The 18,356-nt window shown below is 38.0% G+C and overlaps 1 protein-coding gene across 3 annotated transcripts in view; it reads left to right on the top strand.

The window, feature by feature from the left end:
- Positions 1-18,356, top strand: part of DOCK1 (dedicator of cytokinesis 1) — a 551,011-nt gene that overhangs the window by 38,585 nt on the left and 494,070 nt on the right. For all 3 annotated transcript variants that reach the window (XM_073354059.2, XM_073354058.2, XM_078853851.1), the window contains exons 2-3: positions 4,712-4,795; positions 17,322-17,362. In XM_073354059.2, the coding sequence (XP_073210160.1) occupies positions 4,712-4,795; positions 17,322-17,362 (125 nt within the window). The remainder of the gene's footprint in view (positions 1-4,711; positions 4,796-17,321; positions 17,363-18,356) is intronic.

Genomic DNA, 18,356 nt, shown 5'->3' with positions numbered 1-18,356 from the left:
TTTTTGTGACAGTTCTATTGAAACATTTTATTTTGTTACCTTAAACAATCTCTTGTATTCCTTCAGAGTCCTCTAATAGGTGTCATGTCTGCTGTTCCTTATTTGCTCGGTTTTATATTTTATGTTGTTGATTTATATGTTGTTAGCATTTCATTTGCTAACTCTAAAGTCCGCCTTTCACAGAACAAAAGGTGTCCAATGGGACAGTTGAGAAAGCAACCCGTATTGGGCTCCTCTGAATGTATCAAAGTGGAACTTAAAAAAAAAAAAAAGAAGAATATATCAAAATCTCAAAGGGTAATTAAGAACTTTATTGTCAACAGTTAGACTTGTTTCTTGAAACAGTGTATCTGGAAGCTAACAGAGACAGGGTGATAAATGGCTGACTGCTGTGAAAAACATGTTTTGATTCTTTCAGAAATGATTAAGGAAAACAGTCGGAGCAATAAGATTCATGCCAATGGGATACTCATATTAAAAATTAAAAAAAGGGGGAATAAGGGCTTTGATGCTGGCAAGCTCTGAAGGGCTCTAAAAAGGTAGTCTAAACAGATTGTCCCCTTGGGGAGCACACACTCTTTTCATATTTGGAGTCTAGGGCTGTGAAGCCATATGAGGAGCCTGGCCTTTGTCATTTTATCATGATTATCAAATTCCTTACATTTGCTGGTTTTGTTGAAGGGAATCTTAGCTATAATAGAGCAATGAGAGAGCTTGAGCATTCAGTCTTGAATAAAGTTCTGTATTTTAACAGCTTAATCAAGAATTTGGCGCAGGTTTTCAGGCATTTTCTTAAAAGCATGATCTTGGCAGTGTGTGAAATAAAGCCCTGAGGCATGAAGTTCAATGTTTTGGATCTGTGTGACCAGGCTTTATTCTTACCTGTCTTGGTTATGGCACAATCCATGTGATTGCAGAAAAGTAATCCTGGCACATACTGAAATTTTTACCTCCTGAAATGTCTTAAATGAACTTTCCCCTGTTGTGTGTGTCCCAGCACAGCTTTATAAAATAGTAAGCCTTCCTGAAGGGAACTATTGGATACAGAATTCTCATACCCTAGACTCTGTTCTTCACCAATGATGTAGGTTGCTTCTTCACTTTGTATTGCTAAGTAGGGAATTTTTAACATGAGTTTTGAAAGCAATTGTTCTTGAAATATCCTCAGTCATGACGCTACCATGTTGAGCAACAGTGTTGTTTGATAAAGCTGCTGTATTCACTTTGGTAGCTATTGGGCCTCCTACAACTTTTGAAACCATATCTGTTGCATGGGATGCATTGTTCTACAAGATCGCTCTATCGTGGAATTCACAGAGATGCCAGATGTCTGAAATGTATTCTTGTTGGAATCCCTAGTTTAACGCAAAACAACAACGGTTCAACTATTTTATTTCAAGTTTTGCTAAGAAAAAACAAAACAAAAACGGGGGGCGATCTTATTTCAGAAAATCACAGCTTAAAAGACTTCACTCGTTTTGTCAGCTAGCACTTCAAAAAACCTACTATAATTTCTAAATAATTGATGTAAAGTCATGTTTTACTTAATTGTGTTTCTGAATTTTTTTCTTTGAGTTGTCATTGGAACATCTTGCCACTGTACATCTGATCAAAACAATTAATCTTTCTGAAATTACTCGTCAGACAGGAATGAGGTCCAGCAGATAATGAACAATGTATTCATGCAGTCATGTGAAGCTCAGCAGTGCCCTTGGGCCTCAGCAATGTACAGCAGTTAACTTCCAGTGTTCATTTTAGGGACATTTTTTATCAGGGTCTGTAGGTGCATAGCTTGTACAATTTTTTGTAAGATAAATCTGGGTATACACTTGCACAGGTACAGGGTTCATTGGTGTTTTACTGGGCAGAGACTTTAGAATCCTACAGCCCACCTATGTATCCTGCAACTGTTTATAGTAAACTACTAGCTGGAGTTCACAAATTATAATAAAATGACATTAAATTGACATTGATGCATTTACATGGCTTGTGTATCTTTATCACTTCATATTTATGGAATTTCTTTGCAAACATTTATAATTTTTTGCATAATTTTCTGTACTGCTGGTATTCATAGGTTTGAAGGCCAGAAGGGACCATTGTGACCCTCTTGTCTGACCTCCTATATGACACAGACCATAGAACTTCCCCAAAATAATTCCTAGAGCATAGTTTTTAGAAGAACGTTCAATCTTACCCAGACATCACTTGTAGACCAATGACCTAGAGCTCCTCTCTTTTCCCCTGAGATTCACTCTGTCCAATGCACTGTGAGGCTTGAATCTGGATAAAATTGTGGGTTATGTTTAATATAATTGCTTGGATTCTTGGTTTAGAGTTTTAATTAGTCCACCCAAGAATCAGATAGACCTAAGAATGCAGTTACAATAGGCTAATCCTATGCTAATGAATTGTATAGGTTTATGATGCCATTTTGTTAATTTTTAAATGCAGACAGTAAAATACGAAATTCATTTGAGAAACTACTGATTTATATGGAGGGGGGAGAGGTTCTTGACTTGTCAGAGTGATTACAGTACACAAGGAGGTCCAATAAATGAAAGTATTACCAGAATATATTTAGATGTATTTGTAGTCTAATATGATTTGAGAGAACTTCTGCACTAGCAATCCCTTTTTTTTTCTTGTATCAATTATTTTTATACGACTGTCAACTGTTTACACTGAATATAGCATGGACATCTCTACTAATTTAGTGCATGGCAAGTTGTGGTGTGAATATACAGCGCTGTAGCTTGCTGTGCACTGAAGTGGCTGTGTTGCCTTGCTTCCATGTAATAAAAGTTCCATGAGTGCATTATGGAACTTTTAGCGTATGGTAGCAGGATCCACGTGGCCATTTAGTGTGTGGCAAAGTAGAACGAGGTAGATTCACGCTTCAGTTTGCCGAGCACTAAGTCTCCATTCAGCTAGTCCCTTATTGCTTATGGTGAATTGTGTGACCAAAGACGCTGTCAATTGAACGTTGAGGGCAAGTGAATACTTGGATACTGCACTTCACCATTTACTGTAATCTGCCATGTTAGGTACAATTATCTGGGACTGTTGGAAATTTCTGTGAAAACAAACACTCCTGGTAATTTTTTTTTTTTTAAGTCCAAGTCGGGCTTACATGAGCAGATTTTAAAAAAACCCAACACTTCACTGTATGCACATACATGTTTCCTTTTTATTGTTTGACAAATCTTCTGGATTAGTGGTAATTATAGGGCAACATTGGTCTGCTGTCAGACAATCTGATACCAGTGATGGGTGAAGTGTAAGAACCTGAATAGAATCAGGGATACTGGCTTTTTCTCGCAAATCAGGTGAGGGTTAAGGTATTTAACTCAAAATTTCATACCCTCTGCTTTTCATAACTAACCTTTTGCTAATAATGAATGTGCCTAATTTGTATGCACAATTATTTAATCCTGGTTTTTGTTTTTAGGATATAGTATTGATGCAATAAAAGCGTAGTTTGTTAGTGTGTGGCCTGAGACACGGATTGTCCATTAGTATTTTAGTAATATTAAGGTGCTTTGTTTTAAAATTCATAAATCAAGCTTTCTAAACAGTTTACAAGTGTATCTAAATAAAGCTGTTATAAAGATGACAATGAAGTACAAAATAATATACTGTATATACTCATTCATAAGCCGAATATTTTTGGTAAAAAAGTGACACATCAAAGAGCGGGGGTCAGCTTATAAACAGGTCTACACCAAAATTTGGTGATTTTAAACTCTATGAAATCATTGAATATCTAATACTTCCCGCAGCTCCCATTGGCTGGGAACAGCAAACTGTGGCCAGAGGGAGCTGAGGGGCTCTGTGCCTGCGAACGCTCCAGGTAAACAAAATGTCCTGACCCACCAGCGGCTTATCCTGATGGGCCAGGAGCCGAAGTTTGCCAACACCCTGAAATATAGGGTCGGCTTATGAAAGTTTTTACCATTTTTACTTATCCATCTTGGGGGGGGGGGTCGGTTTATAAACGAACCAGCTTATGATCGAGTATATATGGTAGTTACCATAATTACAAAACCTCATGAAGCTAACACAAAGTATTTTACATATTTTGTTAGGATGTACATATTTTTATGAAAAAAAGCAAATCGGAAATTATATTTACAGTAATGTATTGCTTCAAATAACAAATCTGAGACATAATTGCAAAAATATTTGTGATGTTTTGAATTTGTGATGTTAGAAACTGGGTGAAATGTTACAGTTCTACAAAGATGACTTGTGGCTTTTTTTTTTCGGTCTGTCTTATGATTTGAAGAAGTAGTAGATTAGAATAGTACTGAAGATATATAAAGCCAGTATAAAATATTGGGTCAAGAGGTTGACTGTGGTGTAAAGTCACTTTCATAGATTCATAGATATTTAGGTCAGAAGGGACCATTATGATCATCTAGTCTGACCTCCTGCAGAACGCAGGCCACAGAATTTCACCCACCACTCCTGCAAAAAACCTCACACCTATATCTGTGCTACTGAAGTCCTCAAATCGTAGTTTAAAGACTTCAAGGAGCAGAGAATCCTCCAGCAAGTGACCCGTGCCCCATGCTACAGAGGAAGGCGAAAAACCTCCAGGGCCTCTTCCAATCTGCCCTGGAGGAAAATTCCTTGTAGAAGTAAAAATCAGTAGCTTGAAAATTATGCTGTTTTTCTGTGTGCTAATAACAGTATTCTCTCTTTCTAGCTTTCTATAATTATGATGCAAGGGGAGCAGATGAACTTTCCTTACAAATAGGTGACACCGTACATATATTAGAAACATATGAAGGTAAGTAAAACCTGTATTTGATTCAGAACCATTGTTCATACAGTCACACTGCTCTTGTGTGTGTGATTTTAACATATCATTCTGTTTTAGCAGACGGTGGACTACTGTTTTTTCCTGACTAATAAAATATTGCATTGGGGACAGAATTAACAAGCACTACATGTAAATGAACGGGCAGGTGATAAAATACCTAATTAATACCTTTTTCTGAATGCACAATTTCTCTTTCTATGCAAGATAAATGTTCTCGTACCTTCAATTTGTATGGATCAATGGTAACATCTGTTGAGTGGTTAGCAAAATGATAGACGTTCTCTAGATATCCTCAGATAATGCACAAGACCTGTTTGCTTCTTAATGGTGTTAATTTTAATTTGAAAATTATTTGCCCTCTAAATTATTCATATCTCTTTGTAAAAGATACATTTGCTACTATGCTACTTATTCAGTCAACATTTAAAAAGTAATATACCGCGTTTTATTTATTTTGATGAGAAGCAGTAGCAATATTGCATACAACATAAATTTCAATTAGTACTTCTCCCTGATTCCCATAAAATAGTAATTTATCATGAAAAATATTTAATTTGAGAATGAGGGAAAATTCTTAGTTAGTTTTGCTGCTGCTGAGTGATCAAATAGTAATGGTTAAGTACAGCCCTCTTTTTTGGGGTCACGTATCCTTGATTTCTCATTCATTCAGTCAGTTGTATGATGTGGCTTAGAAGAGAAGCAGTGATCTAGATGGCTTTTGTGTTAGAAAATTAGAAATCATCACAGTAATAGGATAACTTTCTGCATTTTGGATATGTGATTTGCCTTTGTACATGGGTTTAAAATTTCTGCTTGTCACTGCCAAAGAATCTGTTAGGAAAGAAAGATTAATACTGGCGGTAAGTTGGTTTTAGAAATTGGATTCAACGTGATTTTTATTACGTAGATCTACTAAAATAGGAAAGTTGCTAATTAGATCAACTAACCTTAATTTGGTTAACAAAAACAATAAATATACTAACTGTTCATTAGCTAGCAATTTGTTAATGAATTCAGTTTGCACTAGCAGTAAATGACCCCTGATACTGTCAAAGCTGCAGAGGAAATTTGTCCACTGAAAATTAATCTGCATACTCTGTACTTTAAATATTTGCAGTTTTATTATATTTCTTTTAAATACACATGTAAACAGGAATATTTGAATGCTGTACAATTAGACATAATTATAACACATAATGCCCATCGATAAAAAGGGAAATAAGGACAACCCAGGGAATTACAGACCAGTTAGCTTAACTTCTGTACCCGGAAAGATAATGGAGCAAATAATTAAGCGATCCATTTCCATCACCTAGAAGATAATAAGGTGATAAGTAACAGGCAGCATGGATTTGTCAAGAATAAATTGTGTCAAACCAACCTGATAGCTTTCTTTGACAGGGTAACAAGCATTGTGGATGGGGGGGGGGAAGCGGTAGATATGGTATATCTTGACTTCTTAGTAAAGCTTTTGATACTGTCTAGCCTGACTTTCTCATAAACAAACTAGGGAAGTACAACTTAGATGGAGCTACTATAAGGTGGTTCATAACTGGTTGGAAAATCCTTCCCAGAGAGTAGTTCTCAGTGGTTCACAGTCATGCTGGAAGGGCGTAACGAGTAGGGTCCTGCAGGGATCGGTTCTGGGTGTGCTTCTGTTCAATGTCTTCATCAGTGATTTAGATAATGACATAGAGAGTACACTTATAAAGTTTTGTGGATGATACCAAGCTGGGAGGGGTTGGCAGTGCTTTGGAGGATAGAATTAAAATACAAAATGATCTGGACAAACTGGAGAAATGGTCTGAAGTACATAGGATGAAATTCAATGAGGACAAATGCAAAGTACTCCACTTAGGAAGGAACAATCAGTTGCACACATACAGAACGGGAAAGACTGCCTAGGAAGGAGTACTGCGGGAAGGGATCTGGGGGTCCTAGTGGATCACAAGCTAAATATGAGTCAACAGTGTAATGCTGTTGCAAAAAAAGGCAAATATTCTGGGATGTATTAGCAGGAGTATTGTTAGCAAAACATGAGAAGTAATTCTTCTGCTCTACTCTGTGCTGATTAGGCCTCAATAGGAGTATTGTGTCCAGTTCTGGGCACCACATTTCAGGAAAGATGTGGACAGATTGGAGAAAGTCCAGAGAAGAGAAACAAAAATGATTAAAGGTCTAAAATACATGACCTATGAGGGAAGATTGAAAAAACTGGGTTTTTTTTAGTCTGCAGAAGAGAAGACTAAGAGGGGACATAACACTTTTTTCAAATACATAAAAGGTTGTTACAAGGAGGAGGGAGAAAAATTATTGTTCTAAACTTCTGAGGATAGGACAAGAAGCAATGGGCTTAAATTGCAGCAAGGGCTGTTTAGGTTGGATATTAGGAAAAACTTCCTAACTGTTAGAGTGGTTAAGCACTGGAGTAAATTGCCTAGGAAGGTGGTGGAATCTCCATCATTGGGGATTTTTAAGAGCAGGTTGGACAAACACCTGTGAGGGATGGTCTTAGTCCTGCCTTGAGTGCAGGGGACTGGGCTAGATGGCCTCTTGTGGTCCCTTCCAGTTCTCTGATGCTATGATTTCCATGAAAATGGGTGCATTTTCCTAATATGTGAGCAACACTGATGCTTGGACAGCATGTTTAAAGCTTGCCTGTGACACAGATAATATCTGTCTATCATAACTGTGTACAATTTTATACTTTTTGAACCCCCTGCATGCTTCAAATGAAATGGGACAATGCAGATGACTCACTTTTCCCTAGACCGGCTAATGGAATGAACTTCACACACACTCTAATGGTTATTAGGCCTCAACAGTGCTGGCTGGGTTTATTTAAAAAGAAGTTCAAATAAAATAAGGTTCCTCCAAAGGCTGATATGCTTTCTGCCATGCTTGATCATTACTCATCCTCTATATTGGGAGGCTTTAATCCTTAGTTCTTTCCTTCGAAGGAGCAGCCACTTCCAGGTAGTATTTCCACCTGTTTGATCTGCTGGCCACTCCTTTAAAACAATATGCAGACTGTACCTTTCTAGACTTTCTCAGCATTTGCACTAATCTTGTTTCCCAGATACCCTAAACAGAAACTTGTTAAATCACCGGCATCCTATAATTAACCTGTCTCCTGTCGGTTTCCTTGCAGCGTATCAGAAAAATTCTTTGACTATCTGGGTGCATGTTTTGCTTCCCAGGTTTGTGCACAAATTTCTTAACTAAATGAATTAGTGATTTTGTCTTAAACTGTTGCCTAATCTCAAACTTCATTGCTGCTTTATTATGACAGTAGAAATAAAACCATCTAATTTAATGTGTTTATTGCTGTCAGGAACAGAGAGAAACAATGCAAAAGTTTTGGTTTCCTGACCTTTTTCTGAGAGTTATTTTTACTGTCACTACCAAGCATAATCTTAAAAAAAAAAAAAAAAAAAAAAGACATTGATGTCAGTTGCACAAGAGTAATGGTATCCCGTTTAAGTGTTCTACAAATGCCTTTATATAATAGTCCTTTTTGAATTCTGTGATGACCTGCATGGGCAGCTTTTTTTTATCTCTGCACTAGGTGCTCCTAAACTCTTAATAAATAGCACACGTAAAGGTAGATGTGTAGTGGTTTGCTGTTTCTGTCTGGTGTCTTTTTTTTTTTTTTTTGACTAATCTTCCAGACTAAATTACACTATTCTGGAATCCTACTGTATGCTTAAAAACATTAATATCTTGTGTACTTAACTCCTTGGGGCCCCACTCCTACCCCCCCTTAGAACATGTGAATATTACAACTTACTGTTGCTGTCTTGAAGTTTGCACTCTTAATAAACATTATTGCATGGATCCCTCTACATCTAATTTATTATTATAATAAAATACTATATACATTCATAAGGTGTCAGCCATTTGGGTGTCTAGGCCGCACTTAAGTATATGCTTAAGGGCTTTCCTAGGCTTGGGTTTTATTTTTCTGTTTCTAATATATGTGCTTGCATTCTTTCTCCAGCTTCTGTCTCCATGATCCTTTTCAATCTAGCAATACAGATGCAGAGCAAGGGAGGGAAAAAATAATTAAAAGGGTTCAGTTGCACCATCTGTAATGACACTTTGCAGTCATCCATTGGAAGATCACTATCATCCTCATGTGCCTCAGTCCGTACTATATTTTGATCATGTGAGCCAGGATATGCTTTACAATTTGTTGGTCTGAAGTTTTTGTTTTGTTAGTCCTGCAGAGTTACCATAATGGCATATGCAAATCAGATAATTGTGCATGCCAAAGGAACTGGTCATTTGAATACAAATCAGTAATTGCACACAAAATAGCTATGCAGTTGCTTACTGACCTTGTTTTAAAACAGAGGTAGGCAAATTATGGCCCGTGGGCCACATCTGGCCCTCCGCACATTTTAATCTGACCCTCAAGCTCCTGCCGGGAAGTGGGGGTCTGGGGCTTGCCCCGCTCTAGCTTGGTCTTGCCCCACTCCACACGTCTCTCAGAAGCAACAATATATCACCACTCTGGCTCCTACGCATAGGGGGAGCCAGGGGGCTCTGCACACTGCCCTCGCCCCAAGTGCTGCTCCCGCAGCTCCCATTGGCCGGGAGCTGCAGAGGCGGTGCCTGCGGACAGGACAGCGCGCAGAGCTGCCTGGCCGCACCTCCGCGTAGGAACTGGAAGGAGGACATGCCGCTGTTTCTGGGAGCTGCTTGAGGTAAGCACTGCCCAGAACCTGACCCCCTCCCGCCCTCCAACCCCTGCCCGAGCCCTGATCCTCCTCCCACCCTCTGAACCCCTCGATCCTAGAGCGGAGTACCCTGTTGCATCCCCAACTTCTCATCCTCATCCCTAGCCCCACCCCAGAGCCCATGCCCTTAGCCGGAGCCCTCCCACACCCCAGCTCCCAATTTTGTGAGCATTCATGGCTCGCGATACAATTTCCATACCCAGATGTGGCCCTTGGGCCAAAAAGTTTCCCACCTGTGTTTTAAAACCATGTCCAGCATTTCTTCCTCTTCTCCTTTGATATGGTGGGTGAAGGTGCTGAGGATAGTCAAATGAAGAACTTGGAGCAAGCACAAGAAATTATAATCCCATTTACTACCATTAATATGCTTCATTTTGAGTTGCAATGATCCCATTTGTAAACAAGGTTTTGTGGAGGTAGTGGGGGCTCCATGGCCAAATTTGCTCTATTAGAAGCAAATCTTTCTCATGACCAGATACATTAACCATTTAAGGACTAGATTTTTGTTGTTGTTGTTTTAAGATGAAGCCTCCCTTGATTTGCTTTTCATTGATCTGACAAAACAGCCGCTTTTTCCATTTAACCACATTCTCATTGCCACAAGATTGATCACTGGGTATTCACTATGGGATGGAAGATTCTACCTCTGTCTCATGTGATTTCATCTAGAAAGTACAGAGAAGAAGACATGTCTAACATTGTTAAACAAGTTGTGAATGTTGCCATTTTCCTGTCTACTGGTCCATGCTTTGGAATATTTTCCTCTGTTTCCTTTCCAGACCAGGGCTGACAAAATCATACTGTATCTTTCCTACTGTGAAAAATTAATTTTTTATAGTAAATAACTTGCCAGGAAGAGTTAATTTCAACAGCCATCAGCAAACATTTACAAGTATCCTAATTTTGAATCTGAGGTTTGGACAAGTAGCTCTAAAACTGGCTTATCTTTAAAAAGAAAAGGAGTACTTGTGGCACCTTAGAGACTAACTAATTTATTTGAGCATAAGCTTTCGTGAGCTACAGCACGGAATGCATCCGATGAAGTGAGCTGTAGCTCACGAAAGCTTATGCTCAAATAAATTGGTTAGTCTCTAAGGTGCCACTAGTACTCCTTTTCTTTTTGTGAATACAGACTAACACGGCTGTTACTCTGAAACCTGACTTATCTTTGTCTCTGTTCTCCACCACAATAAGATGATCATCCATCTGTTTTGGAGTTTTATCTGTGCAACCCTTTCCACTCAATAGTCTAGGGAAAGGGAGGAGGGAAGATAAAATGGGCTTACTAGTCAGATAGAGACGTTATAAAAAGCTAACGTGAAGGACAGAACTGATGAATGCTATTTTATATTAGCCACTTGTCAGATAAAACCTTTGAATACATCTAATTTAAATCAATTTGCTAGGCTATATTAGGGTGGATTGCTAGGGTTGCTTTTTGTTCCTGTACAGTATTTAAAATGTTAACAACTTTTCCCAACTACATTTTAAATAATATTTGACTTTTTCTTTATCGCTTAAAATGAATTTTGTTCTTGGATAAGTAGTTTATAACAAGATATAAATGTTCCTTTGGAATGCAAAAAAAATATGTCTTCAAGTCAACCTACACTTAATTTTCTATGTGCATCCTCTCAAGGCTATTAAGTTTGCTGCAAACAGCATGTATCCTGCTATAATTTTTAGAAAAGCTCTGTGGTTTAGAGCATGAAACACAAATTCACCATCAAAATTGAAGTTAATTTCTCTTCCCTTCAAGGAAGCCATGCTCTTCAAGAGTGTACTAGACTAAATTTTAAAAATAATCAGAGGGAATAACTAATCTTCTGAAATTACAAAAGTCAAGTTTAATGCTTTCTTATTTAGGCAGAAGCATAGTGACATTTTTTTCAACTAGAAAATTCCTTCCCACATTTGTAATTTAGAGTGTTAATGGAATAATAAAAAAAAGCAAACCTTTGCAATTACATGAATTTTTTCTGGTACAAGAGAAAAGGAAGGGCTGTAGTTTGAAGAAAGATTTCCTAGAACAAAATAGCTGACACTTTTCTAATCTATATTTTATCTGGTTCTAGTCCTGTTAACCTAATCTCACTCAGGTGTAATGGGCAAACCAAACAAATGGCCAGTGGAAATTATCCAGTAAATCCAATGACTGTTGAAAAGAAATGTGTAAAAAATCCTTTAACTTTCATAACCTAATATTTTCCAAAGGTTATTTAGGCCCCAAAAGGAACTGGTTTAGGTGAGGGAGGAATTCCAAAACCAATTATTTCGAGGAATTTATTCCTGATATCTTTTTCATTGAGTATGTTGTTGTTGTAAAATTCTGGAAGGCAACCCTATAAAAGGGACATCCTGGTAGTAGATACAGGATATTTTCATATCTCCTTATTTTAGCTTTAGAAGTATTTTCTTAAATCCCATGTTACAGTACCTGCATTTTCTTTTTCAGGATTCAACTGGAATATCAGCTTTTCAAAACAAAGCTCTTAATCAGTTTAATCTGAGTTGCAGGCCTTGCCTCATATTCACCTGTAATGGTGATAGCCATTTCAAGTTTTTAGGGGATGTTTATCCTGCTTCATTTAGATGACTGTGTAACAAAGAGAAGGCACTGTTTAGGACAAAGTACAGTACTGGGATTGTGTATCATTTAATGTTCTGCAGAGTGGGTTAGTGAAATATAGTGTGTGCGCACATTAGGTTTTTCTCACTTGGGATTCTTTTGGATGCCCACCTCAAAATAAATTAAATCTCACAACATTGGTAATGGGACATTCTAAAAAGTTTAGGCATAGTTCACAACATAATTAAAAGATTTTCAAAATCCAGGTCACCTCGGGAATGATTTGAGGCTTGGGCCAGTTTTTCCATTACTGATATTTGCCTAAAACAAACTGCCAATAAAGGGGTCCATTGAAGAAATTTTGTAATTTCTCTAGTATGGTCTTCATTTAGCCACTTGAGGGTAAATATATTTGCCATCACTGCTTTAGAGAAAAAACAAACCAGGTTTCTAAATTGAATAAAGTATCATCTTAAATTAAATTTAATTGCACACTAAACTACATTAAAAATATTAAGGTTACAAAATCAAGCACTCAAAAGTTAGGAAATGCCTGAGTTTATGTTGCCAGTGCAAGCTTAATCTGGCCCTTTGCGTATGCAATATTAGTCTTAAATTACACGATCATATACTATTTTTTTCCATAGAATCCCTGCCTCATTCAGAGCACAGGATGGACAATGATCACTAAATGGGCAGCCATTAAATATTCTGTTTTACCATCAGTCAGCATGTGGCCCCATGTTTTATACTAATCAAGCCCTGCTCTGGAGACAGAATTCTTAATTTCCTTATGAATTTTTATCTGGTGCTCATCACTATAGCATCAGTGTGTTTCACAAATATTAATATTGACAACAGTCCCGTGAGGTGAGAGGACGGTATTATCCCCATTTTACAAAACAGGAGTTGAGGCACAAAGATAGCATGGTCAAAAGTGTCCACTCACTTAGGATGCTCAATTTGAGATTACAAGGACCTGAAAATGAGGAATACAGAGTTAGTGACCCCTCTGTGAAATGTTCGGTTTATGTGACTTGCCCAGCATCACATGAGAACTCGGTGGCAGAAGTAGAGATCTAATCAAGTTATCCAGGGCAGCATTAAATTGCGTTATCCATGAGACCATCCTTTCCCTTCCTACAATCATCTGCCTCATTCACTACATATCTTAAAAGTTCTGTAACAAATGAAGCAGGGGTCCTATAGACAACAATCTCCTTTACTACAGAACCTGGATTCATTCCCCTGAGCAAGTCCTTCCTGTGCACTTAATGAGGCAGGGGTCTTGTGGAAAACAATAGCATCTGATCAAGTAATTAAAGATTATCCTGCATACAGGTAAAGGGGCACAAATTAAGGCTGCCTAGATAAAATCTGGCCAGTGAATTATCTACCCACTGCTCTGTTTGGAAAAGGAGATTCTGGTATGCATTTCAGGTCACAGGAGTATCTTACATTCTACTTAGGGTTGCCAGTTTTGGTTGGATGTATTCCCGGAGGTTTCACCACATGGCAAAATCTTGAATTAAAGGTTAATCTTTAATTCCTGAGACTCCAGGACCATCCTAGTTGGCAACCCTAGTTCTACTTCAATACACCTTTGAACTATATTGCTTGTTTGCACTCACCTCTACACCATGTCACCCTCTATTGAGCACTTCCAAATAGACTGTGAACTGTAGTAAACAAATCCTGTTGTTTAGGAATAGTTCTTTGCCTAAATAAGGCCTGGAAGAGTTAACAGATCAGTAAGTCCCTTCGTTTTCAGTTTAAACCAATTTTCTCCCATTTTCATTCTACTTTTGTATCATTCAAATATATAAAAATTATTTTGTTTTATTAGGAAAATACAATACGTTGCATGAGATCTATGTATTACGATAATACATTAGTCTGTATGTATATGCAAAGCTGACTGTTGAAGTAAGGCTACGTATTAGTCTGGAATATACGTGCAATAAACTAGCAGGCACAATGGCAAGCTCTGATGTGCATGCGCATCCGAACATACTGATGAATTTCATGCTCACCAGGTACACATTTCAAGCTGTTAGCAGATAACTGTTTAAAGATCTGACACACTAAAATCGGAAGAAAACAAAAATATGTATCCGAATATGTTTCAGAACACAAGGAAGTATTCAAAAGTTAAGAAAAAAAAAAAAACAGGAGAAAAGGATGAAGTTGAGTGTATGCGCTGCAAACGGTGTGGTCCAATTATTAAATGTAAATATAGGCTAATAGTTCTAAGTCTACAACAATCAACTGTTTGTTCAAATGAAAAGTTTTACTTGGGGATTAGAGAGATATTGTTTTATTAAACTCAGAGGTGGCATTGTGTTTTGAGTTCTGTTTTAATTTTGCAGCAAACCCCATTGAATTCCATTCATGAAAGCATTAATCTACTGAATACTTTTTCCTCCTGTCCTTCTGTCCACCAAAGTAAACCCTGATATTTACCCAGAAAAAAATTAATTGTTTTTTCCACCGATTTTCACCTATTTTTTGTTGTTTTAGTAATAAACACAGATAAAATTCCAGGAAAAATTAAATAAAATAAAAACTGAAAACAAAGGGCTCCACAGATCAGTTACTCATCTACACTCTCTGCAACTGGGGGTGGGTACGTTGGTGGTTTTCTGCCACGTTCCCTTCCTCTCTCCACTTTAGTTCTGGTAACAGCTGGGACCCATTTTGGCCCTGGTGCAAGTTAGAACAGCATCAGGACTGTTCAAACTTGTCCCCACTTCAGCAGGCTCTAGGAGCTATTCCATTGGCTCAGACTTGTCAGAGCACAGCATGCTTCAGAATTGCCAGAGCACAGCCTGCTAGGAATGGGTTGCTAAGCCATCTCTGAATCACCGATGCATTCTTGCCCATACTTGGTGCTTTGACAATTCTCTGCCAATGGAAAGGGGATGGAGTGGGAAGCCAGGATCTGACCCAGAGTGTGTGTATATAACATAAATATAAAATCAATGTGATACCAGGAGTGTTGCTTCAATCTTTAATATTCTGGAGAAGCAAATATTTCCATAGTTGTTTGTATAAGCAAACATTTCATGTAATTCTTATTTGTATCATTACCATTGTGCAGAGGACCCCCTAGTCATGGACCAGAACCACATTGTGCTATGGGCTGTACAAATCATTTTAACAGTCACATACCAGAACTGAGTAGTCCTGTCCTGGTCTCTTCCCCCAACACCTAGTAGTCTGCGGTCTAAGCCTGCTAGCCAGAGTGGAAAGATACTTATGGTACATCTCTGTACTATACTTTTCAATCTAATATATCCCATTTCTCTTCTCCCTTCTGCCCTCCCCCCTTCACAAACCCACCCCGTCGGGTTAGGAAATTGTAGTAGACCCCAAATAGCTAGAGTGTGACACTTACTAGCCACAGACATTATGAGAGAGGGGAGTAGGAGGCAATACTTCAGTGAGAAGTCAACATCTTCTGCAAACTGGTGAGAAAGGGGAGGGCACTGAGTTTTCTTCTAGCATGCTGTTTCTTCATTCTAATTTCTGCCCCAGGCTCATATGTGTGTGAATTTTGAAGCTCCTCTGAATCTCTCTGCAAGGTAGAAAAAGTATTTCCTCATTTCTGTTCCTTCCCTTCATGCTCCCATGCAGAGCCTGCAGGCTCTTACATGAATGACTGGGGAGGGGGATTGACTGGTGGTGGTGGTCTGTTTCTCTACCCTTCTATCTTCCATGTGTTAAACTGTGGGGAAGGTAGGTTTAGAGGTGGAACAACTGTGCCTAGTACTTGCAGACAGGCTGCTGTGCAAGCATGAGCTCCCTGACTTATTGGAACAGTCCGTGAGGTAGATTCGTACCAAATCCAAAGAAAATCTTTTGCTGAACTCCACTGTCTTTATAAAACTGTGGAGAGCAGCACCATTTTACTCTGGGTTCTCTAAGGCATTAGTGAGAGCGTGCGAGAGAACCAATATGGACACAAACTGAAATACAGAATAGTCAAAGCAGGTTTGCAAGCCAGTTTGTACTGAATTGGGGATAGTGTGCACGAGAGATGCCTGCTGATCTGCCTGGCACAGCACCTTCTTTGGGAGTGAATGCCTGTATTGTGGGATTTTTTAATTAAACGGTCACAAAGAAACAGAATGGTCTCAGAAACAATAAAAGCTGTAATGCTGATTGCTTGCAGATGTGTAGTGAACTGGGGGCACAATAAATGAGAGATTACCTCCATATTTTCCTGGCATGCCACCTGCCTCTGTGAGTGTGAGAAATGTCTTACTGGATTGGAATGATTGCACTACAATAGAATTGTCGGGGGAAAAGCTGGAATGCTAGCTTCCTTGCTGGCTGGCATTGAACTAGGCCTTCAGGCCCCTTAACATTGAGAACTCTGGAGAACCAACATACATTTTACTTTTGAAAGATAAAACACAAATCCCCCAAAGCATCGCCATTTAAATATCCATTCAGTCATTACAGAACTTGTCATTACAGGTTTTGTATTTTGCGTTGCTGTTGGACCTCTGAGCAGTTATTGTTAATATGCTGCTCTGTAGTTTCTGTCTTGCTGAGTCCATGGTTTAACTAACAGTAGGTGGGACTCTTCCTTCTGACACTCTACTGCACCAATGCCCCAGCAGGGTGCTCAAGGGGCACCCTTTGAATAATTTAACAAACACATGTAACCCTTTTTTCAGTTCATGAATAATTCATGCACTTTGATTTTTCTGATTGTTTGCTTGAAGTTGTTCAGATGCTTTATGAAAACACATTTCAGCCAGTAGTTTGTTCACAAAATATCTGCTTCATCTAGGTCTTCACCTATTTATTGTTAGTGGTGTGTGAATAGCATCCTGAATTGCATGCTGCTGTTCCCTGATGTGATGACAAAGGACTGATCTAAATGAAAGAATTAGCGTTGGTTTGTTTAGCTAAATCAATTTTAAAGCAAACTAGTTAAACTAGTGCAAACTTCTAATGTTCGTGCAAAATGGCTTAGCTTGATTCCGGAAATACCAATTTAACCAAAACTGATTTAAGTAAAGATGAACATTAAGCTATCAGTTTTATGGAGATTTGAAATTCAGCTACAATGAGAAAATCTTTGTGGACAGAAAGAAAGCTAAGATATTATCCAACTGCAAAGGAGATTCTGTTGCAGTGTGTTAATAAACTTTTCATAACTTTATTCTAGGCTGGTACAGAGGTTACACATTAAGAAAAAAATCTAAAAAGGTAAGTGTTCTAGTCCCATAGTTACAATTTCATTTTCTCTTGTAACAAATATTTGTAAAGATTCATTTGTGTATTGGAACTTTGTTAAAAAGTCAACTAAGAACTTTTATAAAACTTAAAATCTAGTTGATCTGTTACGCTAATGTTAGCTTCATGTTCTGTTAAATACAGAATTACTCATAAAATGCAATTGCATCTTGCAAAGTGATAGCATTGTGATTTTCAGCCTTTGTCTGAGAAAGATGGAGTAATCTTGCTTTCTGCAATGCAATTTTGTCATCTTGTTGACTTGAATTGAGCATCAAATGTCTGTTGACAGCAGATATTCCAAAACAAAAAAGGGAACAGCTGAACTATTGCCTATAATGTTGCATTTAAAAAAAAAATCGGTGGGGGGTTATTTTATAATAGTACTTAACCAGAATTAAAGATTTATAGTCTTGATTTTTGCCTTTTAAAATAAAAATGTTTAGAAATACATATTTGTATTCAGAAATGAACTTTGAGCTCCTTTCATTTGCATAGCCTTCTGCATGTCTAAAAGTAACCAAAGGAATTACATATTGAATTCTGTGGTAGGCCTCTCCGATTTCCTTAACTTTTGGTTTTCTATTCCTTTTTGTTGTTTTTCTTTTGGGGTATTTTAAATTCTTTTGAAGTAAAACTTCAAGAATGTGTCTCACTAAATTCTAAGTAGTGGGTATTTGTGTTGACTGAAATTAATTCTAGGTGCTGCTGTATTAATCTGACTGCCGCTAAATATAGCAAGTCCTAAAAAACTTCTTTTGTTTTGAAAGATCTTACTGGTTTGAGAGAGATTTCCTATATTGAAAATGGGGAATTCCTGTAGAATCTTTTTATAATTGGGTGTAGGTGTGGGGGAGACTCACCTGTCCTAAATTAATGCTAGTGCATCTTGATGGATTGTATTTGTATTGCTCCCTATAGAAAAGCTCCTGAATGCTGACAGTGTTAATACCTGTGTATTCTTACT

Source organism: Lepidochelys kempii, chromosome 7 (genome assembly GCF_965140285.1).
Source record: "Lepidochelys kempii isolate rLepKem1 chromosome 7, rLepKem1.hap1, whole genome shotgun sequence".
NCBI classification, from domain to species: domain Eukaryota; kingdom Metazoa; phylum Chordata; order Testudines; family Cheloniidae; genus Lepidochelys; species Lepidochelys kempii.
Note: the sequence above shows the minus strand (reverse complement) of the source record. Positions and strands in the feature narration are given on the sequence as shown.